Below are 19,880 nucleotides of genomic sequence, written 5' to 3' on the forward strand. Positions count from 1 at the left end.
TCACCTAACCCACATCGAACCTGTTGTCATATACAGCACTGAACTATACACCTTGTCAATGTAGAGAGCAGGTTTGGAATTAGTTTCAAGGTTACACACGTTTTGATTGGGGTCGCAATACTAAGAAATCTGATCGATGTTAAAATGACAACTGGTATTTTTGGAATGGTTGTGTAAAATAATCCAGAAGAATCCATAGGACTATAAACTGGGATGGGCAATATATGGGTTATATGAAAGGGAGGGGAGGGGTGGGGTGATTTAATGCCACAAAACAACTGAATATAAGGTCAGCGTTCATTATCAGACTCTCTGCTTAGTTTTCTTCCCTTGACCTGTCGAAGAATCTACCATCTTATCTCTATTGCAAGGGGTGTGGGGATGATAGTGGATCTGTTTAGTTAGTTTGGTTTTCGTGCCCAGGTTCTTTCTTGGCAGAGTTACCTTAAAATGTACAAATCTTGACTGAAGTGCACGGTACCGATGGTTATGGTTATAGCCTTGCATATAACATATTTAGTCGAGTCGCAGTGTATATACACTGATGTATTTCTCGACAAAGAGAGAATACATCAATTCCAATGACCAATGATTAAAATTGAGTTTACTGATATTTATGTTTTCATTATTATTTGTTCATGATAGAGATACCATGGTGTCCTTCGTGTTATTCATACCTAAAGCTGTTCTTTTACCCTGAGATCGATGGAAAGGGGTTGGGTGGTGGTTGGGAGTTGGAGGTTGGGACTGGGGTTGGGGATTAGGGCCTGGGGCTGGGATTTCGGACATTGAATGGGTGAGGGTCAAGGTCAGGGTGAATGTAAGAGGGAATGGGGGGGGGGGGTTGATGGTGATGGTGTACAATCTTATGATTTGGATGAAAGCATGTTTTTGTTTTTTTACACTATAAGTATAGTGACACATCTATGGTTGTGGTATAGCCTTCAAATAACGGGCATTCAACTGGTTATAGCTGAGTCACCGGATGTTAAATTGGCTCCTGAATATTCGTCACTGCAGATCAATCGTAACGCTTGCCAACTTTTGCAAAAGTCACGAGTCCTTTTGTCATGGTTAAGAACAATTTCCCTAACTGAAATATACAGGTATAGTGATCCCGAACAAGCATCTGTTTTCCCGTTCCCATGAAGTGCAGAATCTTTCCCCAATAACCTGGTTAGTCACGGCAGGAATAAATATGACTTAAAAATAGCATGAGTGTTGTTACTAAAAGTTTTAATATCTCCAACTTTAAGAAAAATTTCCACAGACGTTTCATTTCTCTTGGTAGTCGCAAACGTTGGCGTGGGGGGGGGGTTAGGGGGTAAGGGAGTGGGCGAGCCTTGGATCACGTTGTTTGTTTACAATTCAATACGAGGGCTTTGCTCTGTATGTTCGTACATTACTTCTGTTCCAGTTTATCCGGGAGTAATGAGGTCAAGTAACCAGAGATCTCGGGTCGATTAATCCACCGAGCGTCCACACTACCATCTCGATCGCCCTTGCGGAGTCACATCCCCCATTGTGTTCTCAAATTTGAACAAGGTTTCGTGATTGCAAATCATTATGAGGTGTTCTTTTCCCCTCTGACTCATAAATGTAATTTTGATCCTTCTCGGAATCGCTGGACATTAAGAGGGCTTCCGAAACAGACTTAGAAGTGCAAAGTTTATTTAAAAAAAGCTTTTTAAACCTATCGGAATATCGGTCTGAATGACGGAATGTGCATTGAGGATGGCATGAAAACATGCTCGGTTAAAAGAGACCATTTTATGTCAATATTTAGGGGGGTATAAACCAAAGGACTTATATAAACATCTCCAGGTTGTTAACAGGTTGCCATGTGTTCGCTTTAATAAGATTTAACAGGGAAGTGAGTGGGTTATGCCTACGTTACCTCACGAAGACTCCCTCGTCTTTTCAAAGAAACGCGTAGACAGAAATACAGATATACAGACAACAAAATAAATAGAAACACTAAAAATGCTAAGGACCAAGCAAGACTGATGAAAAGAAGAAGCCGTGTGATTAACTACATAGAATGAAGAGATACAGTATTCCTCCTCATTCCCGAAATATTACGAACGCGGATTAAGATCGAAAGACTGGTATTTATTACCCATGAGACTAAACAGGAAGAAGCCATGACATTAAACTTACAAAAAATATCCCCCTCCTTGAAATCTATTGCTCATTACGCACAAATATTCTAAGAATGTTTACCTCACTCCCCTGTCATTTTGTATACTAGGCCTATTCGATAAAACTCCGACTTTTCTACCGGTTTTCAGAAAAGAAACCGCCGGAAAGCTCTAAAACCAAAAGCAGCAAGAGTCGATTGGGGTTGTATTGATCAATCAGTTTCATCTCTATATAGATTGAAACTCTTCGATGGAAAAGACCATTAAGTTCCATCATTTATTATACCTATAGTTGCCTATGTACATTCCATTTTATGTAGATGAATCATAACCTTGTTCTGCGAGTGCATAATACACGCTGAATGGATAGACAATGCCAGTATACACCCCCCCCCCCCCCCTCAAATGAATTATTACTGTTTGATATAGTCATAATTTTGCTCATGCTCACTAAGGCTGTCTGTAGCTTCTTGTTTTGTTGTTTCCTTGTCCTACTTCCGGAAGAAACATGATCATTAGCTTCAAACGGTTGGAAAGAATTTTATCAGTGGTATATCTGAATCAATTCGATCACAGTAAAACAAATCGTGAAGGCCTCAATAATAACAATGATATTAAAAACATATATGGGAATGAATGAGGATCATTTTGAGAAGATACTTATATTACAAAGACCCAAATTTCAGATTGTTCTTCCTTCTCCTCCTCCTGACCTCCCTACATTGTTCCACCACCTCAGCATATCTTTTCCCTCTCATTTTCCCCCCTCCATACTGGCATTGTGCCCATATTCTATACCCCTCAGACTTTGTGTTTCATAAGGAGGTACCATTTGTCTAAAATTGATTCCAGCAGTTCCTCGTTCCTCACACACATACTGTGCAGTAACATGAGTCAGAACATCACTTGCAAACTGACTGAGATGGCTTGTGAACGTGAAGTGACGAAAACCAAATTTGGCATGGTTGCATCTTCACTCGTACCCTCTATCTGATTGATTGATAAAAACAAGTGCAGTGATCGGGTTTTGCTACCAATTATATACTAATATACCCTCCCCTTTAAAGGCAGTTTCCATACACTCCATATGTAGTGCATGTGTCATGTAGTGCATGTGTCGTGCAGTGCGTCCCCGATGGTTCCCACTATAGAGAAGTTTTTCTATTTTCTGTCTTTTTGTGCTAAAATACATATAACAGTAGTTGTTATTGTTACAAAATACGTCAGAAATAATATGAATGAAATAATCAAAGCATTTAAAAATCACAGTAATGTTGATACTATTTATACTGGATATTCATTCAAACGTCGATCCCCCTAAGTGATAATATACTGTGCTTTAACGTATACAGTTTTTTTTTTACCTTTTACCAAGTCGTTGTTTATGGGGTAAACCGACGGTTTTTTCTCCTAGGGTACATTTACCCTCACGGAGTATATCGAATTGGGTCAGAGTAAACAAACTATACAAAGAAGGCAGGATGTTTGGTTATGGATTTATACAGGAACATTTACGGAAGCCGATACTTGGTGCTTGAAGTCAGCCTATAGTATGTGTATACCGCTACTATACGGAATGCAATACATTGTACAGTCTAGGCCTACCTTATTTTGGTTATTTACACTAGTGTTGTAACCGTCAAGGGTATAGTAAAATCGTATACGGTATAGGTATTATTCGCGCAGTTAGTCAAAACAAATAAATGTGTATGGGGGGGGGGGGGGGAGAGTAACTGATGGCAAAGAAAGGACTATTTCGCATAAATAATTCAATGTGATTGATATAGCAGTATGGAAATTGTGAGAACATCATCACGCAGTACGGTACTTCCTGATACTAGGATACATAGTGTCTATTGTATATAGGTCACTGCTGGGAATAACAAAGACATAACTACAGAACCGGATTTGTTTGGAGGGGGAGGGGAGGGGGGGTGGGGGAGCGGCGGGCCAGGTGACTGTGGAGGGAAACCTTGTAATAAAAAGTAGTAAACGACTTACACCAATAGTCGTTAGCTTGTGGCACAACCACCATATTTTGTTACTGGAGCGGGAGGGGAGGGGGGGGCTAAGGCATTACTGTATGTCGTCCAGGGGAAGGGTCTAAAGAGAGTGCCCCCTCCTTGAGAACTTTTGATAAACATTGAAGTGATTAGATGCAAAATCATTCGATATTTTGCAACTTTTGAAACATTGTTAAAGAATTTTCAACTGTTTAGGTTGTACTTGTACCACATAGGCTACACAAATATTAATGTACTGTTAACTACGAAAATATTGTTTGCCGGTGATTGATGAGAAGTATATATTATTTTGCCCCTGACCGTTAGAGAAACAGACACTTCAGAAACAGACACTTCAGAAACACGATCACCTCACAATCATAAAAAAACAGCTTGTGAGCTTTTGATGGTATTGCAATATATATCATAGCAGGTAAGATATATATCATATCACACCATGATCCGCACAAGACGGCGATTATAAAGTCGAAACACGAGGGGCCCGGTATTCGGCCCATTTCCACGCCCTATATATCCGGCACCACAAAACTAACAGTATGGACGTTGGTATTTTATTATGCAGTTTTTTTTTATGTTGGTTTAAGTAGTTTCGCTAAACTGAGAAATTATCGGTTCATTAGCCGTTCGTTAGAAATGTTAGATATGGTTACTACTAATTTGAGTCATGATGAACATAGACGTAGGAGGCATGGGGGGGGGGGGGCTGGATCCCCCAACCAAAATTTGTTGTGAAAATTCGGGCAACATGCAGAGAATTTTTCGGGCACCTACTGAAAGAAAAATAATTTGCTATGTGTTTTTCAATGATTAAACTGATATTATTATGATCATTGTTATTGCAACGACTTTCCCAATAATTATAACCAATACGGAAGGGTAATAACACGTCAAACGATTGTATGTTATTGGCATTTGATGTCATAACGACGCATGCCTATATGATAGTTACATTAACGTGTTGAAAAATTTTGGTAATATTTTTCGGGTAAGTCGTTACAGCTCCCCCCCCCCCAAATCAAATTGGGCTCCTACGCCTATGGTCATAAATATTCTTCCCCCTCTTGTACTACATATTCTATGTTTGAACAAACACAATGTGCTGTAAGAAATGGTACTATATAATGCTATAATGTTCTCAAAATATCCTCCTGCATAAAATGTACTCAGCCGACCTCATCATCTTTTTTAAAACATATAGAGAGTTTTGAAATCATGGGCCAACTGTACCATGTGAAGAAGCTATATATACTGGGATCAAAACAGACGACATAAAAACCAGTCCCAGCAGATTACCAGGATGGAATAAGTTCTGGAAATAACATGAATCGCCATGTGGAACATACATCATGTAACCATTAAATGTACTTTAAAGCAGTCGGATGATCCCCTATGGAATATTAAATGTATACTGCAGGAATTTAACAAGTTGAACAATTTACCAAAACACAGATCTATAGCTGGCGCCAATTACACTAGCTGTTGGCTAAAGTTTTCAACAGAGAATGCTAACTAACAGTATAGACGTTCAAACTGATTTAGCGCACCAATTGATTTTTTACAAGTCATAGCTCTGTTCGCTATGTAACGGAGTCATACTGTTCGATATCAGATTCTACACGAGTGTGAGAATGCTTATTCTTTTTGTGTTGCACGAAAGCAGACCGAGTCAATCATAGTCATATCCACATGATCACGGAGATCTCCCCGTACTCGCAACATTTCCCACATACTCACATATTTCCCACATATTTCCCACATACTCACATATTTCCCACATACTCACATATTTCCCACATACTCACATATTTCCCACATACTCACATATTTCCCACATACTCACATATTTCCCACATACTCACATATTTCCCACATACTCACATATTGCCCACATACTCACATATTTCCCACATACTCACATATTTCCCACATACTCACATATTTCCCATACGCACATAATTCCCATACGCACATATTTCCCCATACTCACCTATTTCCCCATACTCACATAGTTCTCCAATACTCACACAATTTCCTCATAGATTCACATAAAAAGTTGAAGAAATAATTTGATGATTGAATTGAACTGATTGAACTGTGATCATACTGGGGAATGCTTAAAATTCCACTGCGCGAACGTTCCTCGTTCCCGTCACTTGAATTATAAAAAGGGGCTGTTACGGGGGCCTACGCGTGAGACCAATATTCAGCAATGGTGGCGACTGTCTGCAACACTTTACTGTTGTTTGTCGAGGATACATCCACTGAATTAACCTCCCTTATATAATCATAATGGGTCTTGAAAGAAACTTATAAACAGCAACAACAACAAAAAGTACAAGCCTTTTCATACCTTGTCGTACATGTTTTGCCAAATGCCATAATTTGTAAACTGAACAAATATACAGCCTGGTTTACATATAACAGTTAAAACATAATACAGTTTAATTATTATTCACTGTTTCTTTCCTTTTTTTGCACTTATGCATCCATGAATTATTTAGAAGAGGAATTGGAACGAATATTAATTCATTCAAATTGTGAATGTAAGGCTACAAGAGGTTGGCCTCAATTCTGACGTTCTCCAACTCACTTTCTTTTTGTAGAAAATTCAGTTCCGTTTCAGTTAAGTTATAATTACAACTTCAGTTACAAGTTGAGGCTAAAATTTTTAGTATTGCGCTTTTTACCCCCTGATTTTGAGGGGAGAGGGGGGGGGGATTTCCTCCATTTCGCACCATCTTTTCGTTGCCACACGCTGAACCCATGCAGGAGAGATAAAACATAGATATGCGTGGTAACCCCGTAAGCGGAATAGGTAAAAGGACAAATGCATGGGTGTCACTCACGTAGTTTCTACCAGCTACCATGCCGTTTGATAAATAAAAACATTCTTCGTCGCCCAATTGACCCCTTTTTTCATGATCATATTTGTATGACTATATAAACAATCACCTCCGGTCATTCATTAGCCAGTACCCATCGATCTGTCAATGTTTGAACTGGCTCTAATGGGTAGACACAAGATCGGATATGGACACTTTAATAAACCGATTGTGTCTCCTGTCATTATCAGGTCACGTGAATTTTATATTTTGCTCCGAATGAAGATGTTTATGGAACATGAGAAACTTAAATTGTTAGATCTATTGTTTATCTCCTTTTCTGAAATATTTTTTATTATGTTTGTATTATATTTCATTTTAGGTGTTGGTGAATTTAGGAACAAAAACCAACATCGGTACGGTAGCTAGACCATGTGTGGTCACCGATTGTCAAACTTGAATTGTAATCTTCTTTACTGATAACCCCAAAATATTTTCCCCTTGACTAAGATCATTTACGTGACCCATGTCAACAACCTAGGAGATTGCCTTAATAATTGGATTTTGGGACTTCATTAAGGCACGAACAAGTTAAAGAGGCTGTAGATAATAGAATCACCTTTTAAGCCCGTTACAAAGCAATACAAATCTTGAGTCGAAGACCGACTTCTCCTACTTAGGCCCACACCAAACCATTCAACTATAAGAGAGTGGATCTTGATGACTGCAGGTGGCTGAAAAAGGCCAAAGTCATAACATTAACAATGAAGTTGTGATGAGGAACAAACATTGCTCGAAATTACAACCTATTATTCTACTGATGGCCCACCCCCTACAGGCAGTTTGGATAACCAATAACCGTTATCTAAATTAACACGTCTTCGGATCCTCTTTTTGACACTTTTTAAATCCCTCTCACCACTTGATTCATAAGGGCATGAACCAAATGAGAGGTTAAAGATGGCTTCCTTTTCAATTCTTTGTCTCTTTCCCAGTAAAATCTCCTCGTAAAGAGCAAATACTGTGATATGCTTTTTGTGTGTGTGTGTGTGTGTGTTTGCCTTAAGACGAAATACTCTACTCCTCTGAGTAGGCCTCAGATTAGCGTGACCATGCGTCACAGAAGAGCTGTATTAGCTCATAGCATGAGTTTACAAAGACCTAAGCAAATACCATCAAAATAATCCGTATCAAATCTACAAATTGCTTTTTATTCAACTCCGTTGCTAACACGTGGTCGGTCACCCAGTAGTCAGCTCGGTATAAGTATGTGCAGACAAACTATCACACAGTTTTCACCAAAGAAACCTTAGACATGCATGCACACATCGGTTAAAGACGTTTTAAGGCAGATCGTTTAAAGCTCAGTGCACTATGTTTCACGCCCATTGTGCAAAAGAATGGTACACAACAACATGCAGACATGATGACCGGTAAAAACCAGGGAGTGGCCCTATAGAGATCCCTGGTCAAACTGTCACAGAAAACAGTTATGAAATGACATCATTGTGCTTGGTTGAGTTAATAGTAATTTAGATACTTGAAGATTCCACGACACAGTTAGGAAACTCTCTGTTTGCCCAGGTATGAAAAGGCAAAACCTATTATCTGTTATATAGCGTGTGTTAACTCCGTTGGTTAAAATAAGGGTACATCACGATAAGGGTACATCATCTCTAGTACAGCCATGTGAGGAAACATCAATTCCATCCCTGAAAAAACGACCAGAGTATACAGTATCAAGTAGAATATACGGTGGAGACGTGCACCGTCCATTATGTTGAGTTGTGTCCCCACAACCAAACGGTAAGCCACCAGGGGCAATAATACCCAGATCGATGATCGAAACATTTCTGCTGTGCAGTGGGTCAGGGTGCAGTTGACCGTGGAATCTTCCTGACTGGCTTGTAAAGGCAAAAGTGGGATTCGGCTCTGCCCTTTCACTGGTTTTGCAACGGCTTCACTCGGAAGTTTGGCTGCATTTCAGTGATGTTGAACGAATGTATTCACCTCTTTCAGTATTCGATCAAATTGTCAGCTTATGTTCGTCGGATGGGGATGCAAAGTGGCGAACAGAATAGGAATAGGGTCCATTACCAAGCTCAACGTTATACAGAAGCGATACGGCCTCAACTGATGATAATGTAAATTACAAGAATTTCTTCTGACAGAGACCTTTTCCAAAGCACATTGAAAGTGACATTTGATCAAGCCATCGTTGGATTTGGAGATACACACTAACATTCTTCCACATCACAGTGCGTGTAACATTAGATCTTATCCTTTTTTAGCCTCTAGTTGATTTGAACGTGTTAGATAAATACAAATTCAATGACCAAAGACGTCGTTTTAAATCAATTTTCAATCATATTCGAATGCTCTTTTCCTTTTTCACATGCCGACAAATTCCAAAGATAAATTGGTATACTGATATTGGAGAAAACCAAAACTTCGTTCCTTGTATAAGAGACGGCTGCAATCTACCTCTTTGGAAGTATCGTTGGTACCAAGTCAACCCTAATGACCCAATGGCAGTTATTCGATATCTTTGCAAGTAATATAGAAATTATGAAGAACATCTGTAACAATACCAAGATCTTTCCTATCGTAGCCTCTGCTACGAAAAGGACGTGTGGTTGTTGAGCACATCCCTTCTCTGTACCAACCTTCCTATGACAACTTGCATAAGTTGTGTTCCTCTGTATACGATATTACTGCATTGTCTCATGGAGGAGTCGTGTAGTGGGGATGAATACGATGAGTTTATCAAATATGGACATGTACTACCCCACTTAAGGAACCTGTCACTGTAGAAACCCGTATCCAAAGCATCTGTAAGTTACCTCAGTAGGTGAGAAAGAAAGATTGCCCGATTGCTATAATTGCAGTTATCAACAAGGAAACCCGTTTTTCTTACTCGTAGAGGAAGTTATCAACATAATTCAGGAAGTTCATGCATCTGTTTCGAACTTAAGTTTAACATTGTCGAACGACATAATACATTTGACATTTATATTGTGACAGCAACAGTTGGTCCAAGAGAATAGAATAACCCTATTGGTGATGGAAAAAACATGTACACAAATCATAAATACCATGTCAACGAGAATTTCTATGGTACAGTACAAATCAAAATATTGTCTCAGGTTCATTGGGTTATTGATAAGATGTACCAAATGATGCATATCCTAAATCGGAGACTGTAAAATGCATTAACTGTGGTACCTTTCAAGTTGTCAGTTGTAAATCTATGAGTGCATGGGGAAAAGGGGGTCGAAGAAACGGGAAGACCAATCGCTTTTCCTTATTTTTTTTTCAATTCGAGTTAATGGAGGGAATGACTGCCAGCACGGCATAGGTGCCCCCACTGGCTCTATATCCGGCTTTACGATGTGCACTTTACACTTTGTTCGATCATTTTCACTACAGAATATGAAAGTTTAATGAACTGGGACAAGTATATCCAGTGACAGTTTATACGAAAGGTTCGTTACCAAAATACAAGGTTCGTTATCATATATGAAGTATGGCTGGGGGTCAAGCATGCTGCCTGTCGGCACGGAAGTGGGTCTCCATAATCTCTCGCGCGTGTGCATCTATAATTGATTCACATCTGCGAATAGGATTTATTGCTAGCTGGGATACCAAAGTCATCGCGAAGGAGACTGCTTGTTGTGTTTTGCGATATAAATCGGTGTACCAAGTGTTAAATGGACAGGGCTGAAGCAGCGACAACTTATTTATGTCTCAGTTTATTTTCGTATCAATTTAGTCGGGTGGAGATCGTCGAGTGTGCTGGTCATAATGCATCTTTCAAGTCAGTTTTAATTCTTTCATCAAAATAGCCCCTGTAATACTTTCATAGCTAATTGGTAATAGATTCTGGATATGACGAAGGGTGTAAAGTTTGTCATTTACCCTTGCAAATCCTTAAAAGCCTATGCTACCTATTTGATTGGGTTGCGGGGGGCCTCCCATACCCATCTTGTCGTTCCTTAAAGTATGTCTAGATCTTAAAATAAGTTCATCATACTTTAATTTTAATGAAACTAAAAGGAATGTGAGGAAGGTATGTTTGTGCCTTTAGCTGTTCAGTTCCAATGTTTACTAGAATCTCTCAGTGCTATATTCAAAGACGATTGGCGACATTCAAAAGGACACCGCCATTCTGCGACGTTTCATAAATAGAGCAAAGATCCATGAAGATACAATGACATGGCAAAGGAGAAATAAGGGTACAAACTTTAACATCACAAGTGTTCAAAAACAAACCATATTGTACTATCTTGCGCCATGTTGACCCAAACCCAAGGCTCTAATTTATTCTCTTAATACCGTTACTGTCTAATTACCAGCTAACTGGAACACTATGGGAAAGGACAAATATCACGCCTAATTATGAGGTCATCGTATTTCCGGATGCGAAGATCCCTATTTTGATGAATGGTCAATATCACTATTCAACTTGATCCATTTGCATTGAGGTGTATTCGATAACAGAAGCTACCATACGAATATGTCGGTATTCAGATTATTTCCGGCCTAAACTTTTCAAAACTTCGCTAAAGCATCCGAGTGTCTTTGCTTTTTTAGCTAGATCGTGTGTTTTAGTAAACATGGCTTCTTCGACTTTGAATTATTTCGTACCTCTCTTTGTTAGACGTCTGTCTGTTATTGTAAAATTTCATAATCAAGTATGTGTCGTGATATGGGAGTAAACTACGGAAGCGTAGAAGGGACATTGCATTGACGAGTTACCAACTTGACAAAACGACAATTATCTGCAAATTGACGACTTGCACACTTACTACCATCTCGACAAGACGACAAAATTCAGAAAATTGACGTTTTGACGAGATAACGGATCTCGTCAATGCAATTTGCAATTTTTGGAATTTTGTCATCTTGTCGAGATGGTATACGTAGTAAGTGTGCAGGCGCGTAGCCAGGAATTTGCCAAGGGAGGGGCGAAACTGTAGATTCGGCATTTGCAGACTATCTAAGCGTAGCGCCACCAAGTTTGGCGCGAAGCGTACAAGAAAATTTTGGCTGTAAATGCCCCCCAGATCGCCGGAAATGGCACTTCCCATGCCTTGTTAGTTGCATCTTAGCATTTTCTCTTTTGAAAATACTAGCGATATCATAAAAACCTTAAAAAAATTTGTAAAAAATATGCTCAAGGGGGGGGGGGGCGGCCGCCCCCTTCGCCCCCCCCTTGGCTACGCGCCTGTAAGTGTGCAACTCGTCAATTTGCAGAAAATTGATGCATTGACGAGATCCGTTATCTCGTCAAAACGTCAATTTTCTGTATTTTGTCGTCTTGTCGAGATGGTAGTAAGTGTGCAACTCGTCAATTTGCAGAAAATTGTTGCATTGACGAGATCCGTTATCTCGTCAAAACGTCAATTTTCTGAATTTTGTCATCTTGTCGAGATGGTAGTAAGTGTGCAACTCGTCAATTTGCAGAAAATTGATGCATTGACGAGATCCGTTATCTCGTCAAAACGGCAATTTTCTGAATTTTGTCACGTTACCATCTCGTCAACTCGTCAATTTGCAGATAATTGTCGTTTTGTCAAGTTGGTAACTCGTCAATGCAATGTCCCTTCTACGCTTCCGTAGTAAACAGCTCGGAAGTCGCGTGTAACATTGAATGTTCCAATGACTTGCCTCTTGTCGAGGCGTTCCGGTCTAGATCCCTTTTTTAGGGCATTCTTTGTCGATATGTTTTTGGCATTATCTGCACACTTGCCTTTGTATCCTACTATGTATTTTCCTACATGACTGCGCGGCTAGCCCTCTTTTCTGTCTATACCTCCAACTTCAAGGAGAATGAATGAAGACAGATTGGAAAATAGTGAACGACTATAGTTTCTATGGACGCAATATAATCTACACGCGAAGTCAAATCCGAATCTGTCTACATTTAAAAGACCATATTGAGAGAACAAAGATTGCTCTCTAGAGTGCATTTTGCTTTCAAACAAATAAATACTCGAAATGGACGAGAATCGCACTATTTCAGTAACAATACAGTAAAGTGGACCTATTTGCCAAGTTAAGGTCACTATAGTGACCTATTGATAAGACTGATATATGGACGAATGTTTAAGATGTGGAAGGGACGGTACGGGGAGGAGTAAGAGAGCAACGACGGTTGGGTGTAAGGTTACATTTCATCCGAATGAAGAGGTGTTGCATTGCAAGAGGTAACATTCCAGTCAAATAAGATGGGACATGTAAAATACTGGTCTATTTGAACTTTCTCAGGCTGGAGACATGTCAAATATAAGTGCTTGAAAATGCAAAGTAAATGGGCCACACCCTCCACCGGTTATCACCAGCCATGTCCATGTAATGTATGATGGGAATATTGTGAAGTAATGAGTAAATATTGTTCATTTATGCTATCAGCATTATCTCTAAGTCTTGCACAAGAACCTAAACTAACTTCCGAGAAAGATGTCATTTCAAATGTTTGACTATATAACATTGTCTTGGTCACAGGTTGTAGGCTACCATTCAGTGAAACCTCTACAACCTCTACGTGAAATCCGGACATGATTTGAGGATGAAAGTATTATCAGGAACCAAATGAGACTTACATGACTGGATTGATTTACTTGCATGACTGCATTGCTTCACTGAGAGGTTTTTGCCAAATTTTGACCCATCCCTATTGACCTAAGATTATGATGTATCTTTCACTGTAAACTATAGAATCATGTGGCCTTGAAACGAATGGTATTTATCCCGATGTTCGCAGGTAGCCCATTCTGAGCTCTAACAGACGCCCTAAGCTGCAGCATGTGGCTTACCCATTTACTGCCATCATTTGATGAGAATCAATCTGGTTTTGATACGGCATTAATCTTATCCCGGATTTAGGTCTTATCGGTTATCTCTGGTTCGATTTGAAAATTTAAAGCAGTACGTTGATAATTTGTATATATCTGTTTGTAGTGTACCCCATAGAATCAAAGGGTACATGGTCGCTTATTTCTACGTGCGAAAATACTTAGCTATATCAAAACGATATAAGCTGTAGAAACGATTGCACGAGTAAATGATACAATCGAAAGGGTACAGGAGATATCAAATACAAGTAAATGGGGGGGGGGGGCGACAAGGGCCTGAAAAAGGACTCCCAATGCTTACAATATGTACAAAGTGTAATACTGTCTTTCTTTCCCATGCACGCACCTGTGTGTCTTTATACTCCATGCACTAACCGACTAGTTGTTCAGTTGACTGAATTAATTGGAACATATGGTTATTTGGTGCCCATGTTGAACAAAAATATTTAACCTTCACTTGTTTTTATGCTATTATGAGATATAACACGTGCAAACTGCAAGTTTATGTTTGTAGCACATTTTATGATCACTGACATTCACAAAAAGGGATAAATTCAGCTTCACTCTACTCAGATAGAAGCTGTTATATAACCTAACCATTTAACATTATACTGCAGCCGTTATATAGTAGGTGCCCAATGCATGTACGACAAACTCTAGGTTTTAGTACAGCATTGTTGCAAACTATTCAATGAACAACAGCAAGTAAGTATATAACAAACTCACAATCGAAAGCTCAATTACTTTTGGGGAGCAATTGTCACCTCCCCCTCCCACCCTCGCCCCCCCCCCCCCGCGCCCCCACACACATCACGTGAATTAGCAGTGGCACTGAGACGAAATGTGTATAATACCATATACGGGCGCTTAAATGTGGTGACATTCCCAGGTCTTGGAAAGAAGGCCTCCTTTATACACTAAACAAAGTAAAAAGGCGATTATATTTTTTCGAGGGGGGGGGGGGAGATGAAGGCGTATTTTAAGTCTGATCAAACCAAATTTGGATGTGTCTTGTGAATAATCGTCACCGGTAAACAACAGATGCTGCTTAAAGTGTGATCACTCATGAACACGGAAGTGTTATCCTGTGAGTATCTTTGTGAATGGTGAAGCACTTTCTGGGTTGAAGGCAACACGTTTTCATACGATAAATTCGTATCAGCAGTCCCAGATTTTCCAATGTTTATTTTTTGTTTAGCTACAATTTAGTACAGGTAACAGTATACCTCTTTTTTTTCTCGAATATCATTGCTTAGCTTGGTGAAATAGCTTCCCATGTCCATGATAGACAGAATCTCACTCGTTGAAGCTGCATGAACATTATCGGCTATATGAATGTTACTTTGCTATATTGGTAACGGAGTTGTCATATGGAAGAAGCTTGTACAGCAGTTCAACCAGAGAGCAGTATAGGTGGGATGCAGCTCTATTGTCCACCAACATGTCACATGTGCTGAATTTGCTTAATAGCTTTAATTGTACCTGTGGTATTCGGCAGGATCCCCAAGACGGTTTTCATTGCATGATCGTTTATTTTACCGAGCCGGTGACACCAATAAAAATCACATACCTTTAAATACTCTAAGGAAAACATTGACAAAAATGTAGCGAAATGATGGTCAAAATATTTTGATATAGAGGAACCAGCTGCTGGTATAAGAACCTTCTATAGAGTATCGTTATAGATTTATATACCCTAAACGTTGTAGTGTAATTACAGAGTGACTGTGTATTGGATACTTCGCACACCTGTACGGTGCACAAAGTTAATATATAGAGTCGTAGAACCATGTTAAAATTCTCAACGAACTGAAAACTATACAGATTTAGAAAAAAATATGAATGGTGTAACATCTCAGAGGAGGGTGGTTTTGCGAGTCAGTTGTGTTGTAGAACTGAATTGTACACTGGGTAGGGACTTTAGCATATATATACATATATATATATATATATATATATATATATATATATTGACAAACTGCTTAATTTATAAAAGCACTGCAGGGTTTAACACTCGGCTCATGGTTGAATTAAATTAATTCCCACCCCCTTTCGCTACCCCACCCCCCATCCCGCCATACAATGACAGGTTTCATTTCAAAGAGTGGTTTCTTTACTCTCCAAATTCACTAGGCCCATTCGTATGTTTAACTGCTTAACCCATCCACAGTTTTGAATTTTCTAATTAAAAGGATTTAAAAAAAAATAAAAAATTGGGGGGGGAGGGGTTGTGCAATTTTGTTGATACAGTACATTAATCGATGGAATAAGCAAAAAAAGGTAACCAATAGGATTATATAATGATTACTTTTTGTTATCAAAGTTACCGGTAAACGTTGGGAGAATAAAATGTGGTGAGGCGGCATGGGGGCTTGGGCGTGGTTCAGTTTCTGGCTGACAACCTTTTAAAACAAGTTGGGGAAAGATTGTGAAACACCTGAGTGCAATCCCTCCCGAAATACCAGCAGCCTTTGTGTATCGGACGGTTTATGTGGAATATTAAATTCCCGACCACCCCACCCCCACCCTTTTCATCTCTCTCCACGCACACACAAATCCTGTGGTTAGAGAGACATCGATACTTTACCGGCCCGTTTGTTGACATGCACTTATAAGCTACTGCTCAAAGTTGTTATTAGCGAGTAGCATAAACTTTAAAGACACGAAATCTGCTGCCATTGCACAAGTTATGCATTCTGCACTCACACTGTATTCGCTTTAAGTTGTAGCAAACATAAAACGATTACAAACACAGAGTGCTAAACGTTTATCGTGTAATTCAATTGTACAATACAGTTATGGGCATAATGCCAAGACTGTGTCACAGTCACATCAAAGTAGGTTAACGACGTGTTCGTATGCATGATATTTCATTGTGCCATACACATACACTTACACATATTATATAAATACACATATTTCTCGGTATCGTAACTGTCACCTAACCTTAACAGGATGCAAAGAGTATACTTGCAAGGTATAAGCGTGCCCCCCCCCCCCCCCCCCGTGTTAAACTTACTCACGTGACGATATACCATCATCCGTTTTGGCAACGTTTTGTTATTTTAACACATAAAAAGCTTTCGCCAAACATGTTTCGTCAAGAAAGGATTCCATGAAAATGTACTCAAGGTCATGACTCATAAGATTGAAAGTATTTTAAAGTGGGTTGGGGTGGGTCGCTGAGGTGGGGTGGCATGGGGTATCTCAAAGTGTAGATATATAAATCGCCCTTTAATGTGAGCATAAAGAATACGTTAATCTGAATTACGATCGTTCGGGAGGGGTATGAGGGGGGGGGGGGTTGTGGGAGGGGATTGACAACATTGGTATTTCTGCTTCATTGATCTCCAGAACGACTATTATTTAATGTAGTCAAATCCAAGCATGCTTCACTGTGCATCTTAATCAAATCAAAGTCAGCAGACCATCAGTCGAGTAACCATGGGAACTTACTTGAATGCAGTTCAAGGAAATGTTATAGTTATTACGTTGCTGTATAGAGGGCAATGATCTTCAATGCAGGGGTTTAGGCGAGAGAAACAATTAGAGACGGACGAAAGATGGTGTCGGAGGACAATAATTTGTTCAAAGTAATATTTCTTGTTCTTCGTCTACTAATAACCGTCTTCGTCCATTTGAAACTTAAAGGAATGCGAGGAATACATATAGGTAGAGAGGGGTACAGCTGGGTAGGAGATGAGGGTACAAACAAAAATGGATATTTTTGAAATTGCCAGTCATCGATTCAAAGGCATACGTCGTATAACCAAACTCCTTCCCTGAATTCATATTGTTTCCTCCCACAAATACCCCCCCCCCTCCACCCCCTCCCAAGCGCAAACCGCTGCTCATGTCAGAGCAAATTTTGTGTCAAGGACTTTGGAGGAGGAACATTTGTAGGCAGTCAAATGAAACAGAGTAAAAAAAAAGAGGAAATACTGACTTACCCCCTTTGAACAGCTGGGCTGCTAAGAGGTTGTGTAGGGGATGAATACCTTCTCCTGGGTTGGTTATAAGTCCTATACTGATGATGTTGAGCCGAAATAAAAGAACAATGAAAAGCTAAATTCAATAAGAGAAAAATCCAAAGGAAATCCATGATGTATAATTGCACTTCTCTTTTCTTTTTCCAAATATGTCGATAAAGAGTAAAAAAGGTCCAAGTTTGGCCTGACCGTTCAATTGGCAAATATTGACGATATCGAAATCACAACCAAATTTATACCATTTTGTTAGTTTCGGAGAATGACGAACGTAAGTAAAGTTGAATTGACGCTGCAGTATACTGCAAGTAGCAGTCCGGTTAATGGTCCACACTCAACCCAAAGAAAAGAAGAAAAATGAAATACGTTACACCATAAAAAGTATCGCGTAACGTTATTAGCACTGTGTCTTTTGTTACGTTCACGCTAAACAACCATCCTGTAGCGAAACCCGGGTGTTGAATGAAGTCGTTCGCGTAAATCGAGACCTCCAGCCAGCTATTGTAGACCAAACCTAACAATATCCTCGTCCCCGATATGGTCATGGAATCACCGATATGAATTCTCTGTTTATCTCTTTATGATAATATTCCAATGTTTTAAATTATCCACAAGTATAAGTGATGTTGGGTATAGTACTCACACGTGTGCCATGAGACGTAAGCACCGCCCCCACTTTTTAATTTTTTTTTTTATCTTTGGTTCCTGTGTGCGCGTAATGAACCGTTGTTTACAATGATGGAAACTCGGACCAGATTTACTTCCGACACCTACGCATGCATCACCATGCCGCTGGGCAACAGAAAAATCACTTCCAAAAACGATAGTGTCAAAACCTTTCTGTCCTAAAGAAACAAACCCCGACCGAAGATCATGTAATTCCTCTGTTCCGCAGATTCAATTGCCGTAAAATGATAAAACAGCACAATGGGAGACAAGAGAGCGAAGCCCTATAGTTCCCCCTTTTGGTGATGTTTCGGAGGTGTTTGATTAATTCGCGAGAGGTGCGATTTAAATCCAGCTGTCTCGTGTCCCGCCTACTTTCATTTCTCCATACCACGGTAGTTTTCTTGCAGCCAACAGTATGTATATACGTTGTAACAAAAACAAACTACACAACTTTAAGCGGAGAATGATGGGCAATAAAAACGCTCTGCCATACGGTGATGATTCATGAAGGCCTCGGTTTGTACATGCGGGACTGCAGGCAGAAAAGGGCTTCAAACAATCAACAAACTTCTTCTCTTGAAAGGGTACAGAAGCATCTATCGTGTGCTCTCTCTCTCTCTCTCTCTTTCAAGCTCTCTTGTATATATTATATACTTCTTGTAATCCAAATGACCTTTTCACCTTAGCAGGCATTTGTAATGAGCTGTCAATTCTACGTGCTATCTTGGGTATACCCTGGTCATTTAGAATAACCGGTTTAGCTAAGTCAATATGCGTACAAGATTAAATGCGATAGCTCTGCATATAACGTTTGCTCCTTGAATATATGTTAAACGGTAAATCCAAGTATTGCGCGGTCTCTTACATGGATCGTTGCTTATCGGCGGTTTCGAAATGCATAAATCTCACAATACAGGAAAACACGTTTTTGTTTATGTGCCTTTTAAATATGAACGGTCGTTGCAAGAAGCAATCTGCAGAAACGAACATTTTTTCCCCCCTTCCCTTTCTTGGTAGCTGCTCAAGTATTTTCTGTCATGAATGGTTCCATTAATAGAGAGACTGGGAGGGTAAAAGGGCCCTTGCAATTGCTCTTAATGATTACTCTGTGAAAACCATTCAACCCAGTGGAATATAATCCGTGATGCAAATATTATAATCTACACAGGTTAGGCTTAATTGACAGACGCAGGTGTATAATATATCTCCTAATCCGTTTCCTGTGGGGTGTCCATCACTCTGGAGAGACAGATGGTTCAGCCTATACTGGTTGTATCGTACTGAGGACCGATTAATTAAACAAAGACTGCTATATAGACTACTTCGCGAATCTTTATAGCGACCTTCATACACTGTTAAGAATGTACCGCACTTCCCTAGG

General features: G+C 39.6%; 1 protein-coding gene across 6 annotated transcripts in view; it reads right to left on the minus strand.

Annotated features, from left to right (window-relative positions):
• The window catches only part of LOC139971469 (uncharacterized), a 159,637-nt gene extending 140,509 nt beyond the window's left edge, over positions 1–19,128 (minus strand). For 4 of the 6 annotated variants that reach the window (XM_071977971.1, XM_071977972.1, XM_071977970.1 and 1 more), the window contains exon 1: positions 17,795–19,128. In XM_071977971.1, coding sequence (XP_071834072.1) covers positions 17,795–17,946 — 152 coding nt within the window. In that variant the 5' untranslated portion in view covers positions 17,947–19,128. The remainder of the gene's footprint in view (positions 1–17,794) is intronic. The other 2 variants (XM_071977967.1, XM_071977969.1) reach the window with 1 other exon arrangement.
• Positions 19,129–19,880: the final 752 nt, after the last annotated feature.

The sequence above is a fragment of the Apostichopus japonicus genome, chromosome 8 (assembly GCF_037975245.1).
Source record: "Apostichopus japonicus isolate 1M-3 chromosome 8, ASM3797524v1, whole genome shotgun sequence".
NCBI lineage: Eukaryota > Metazoa > Echinodermata > Holothuroidea > Aspidochirotida > Stichopodidae > Apostichopus > Apostichopus japonicus.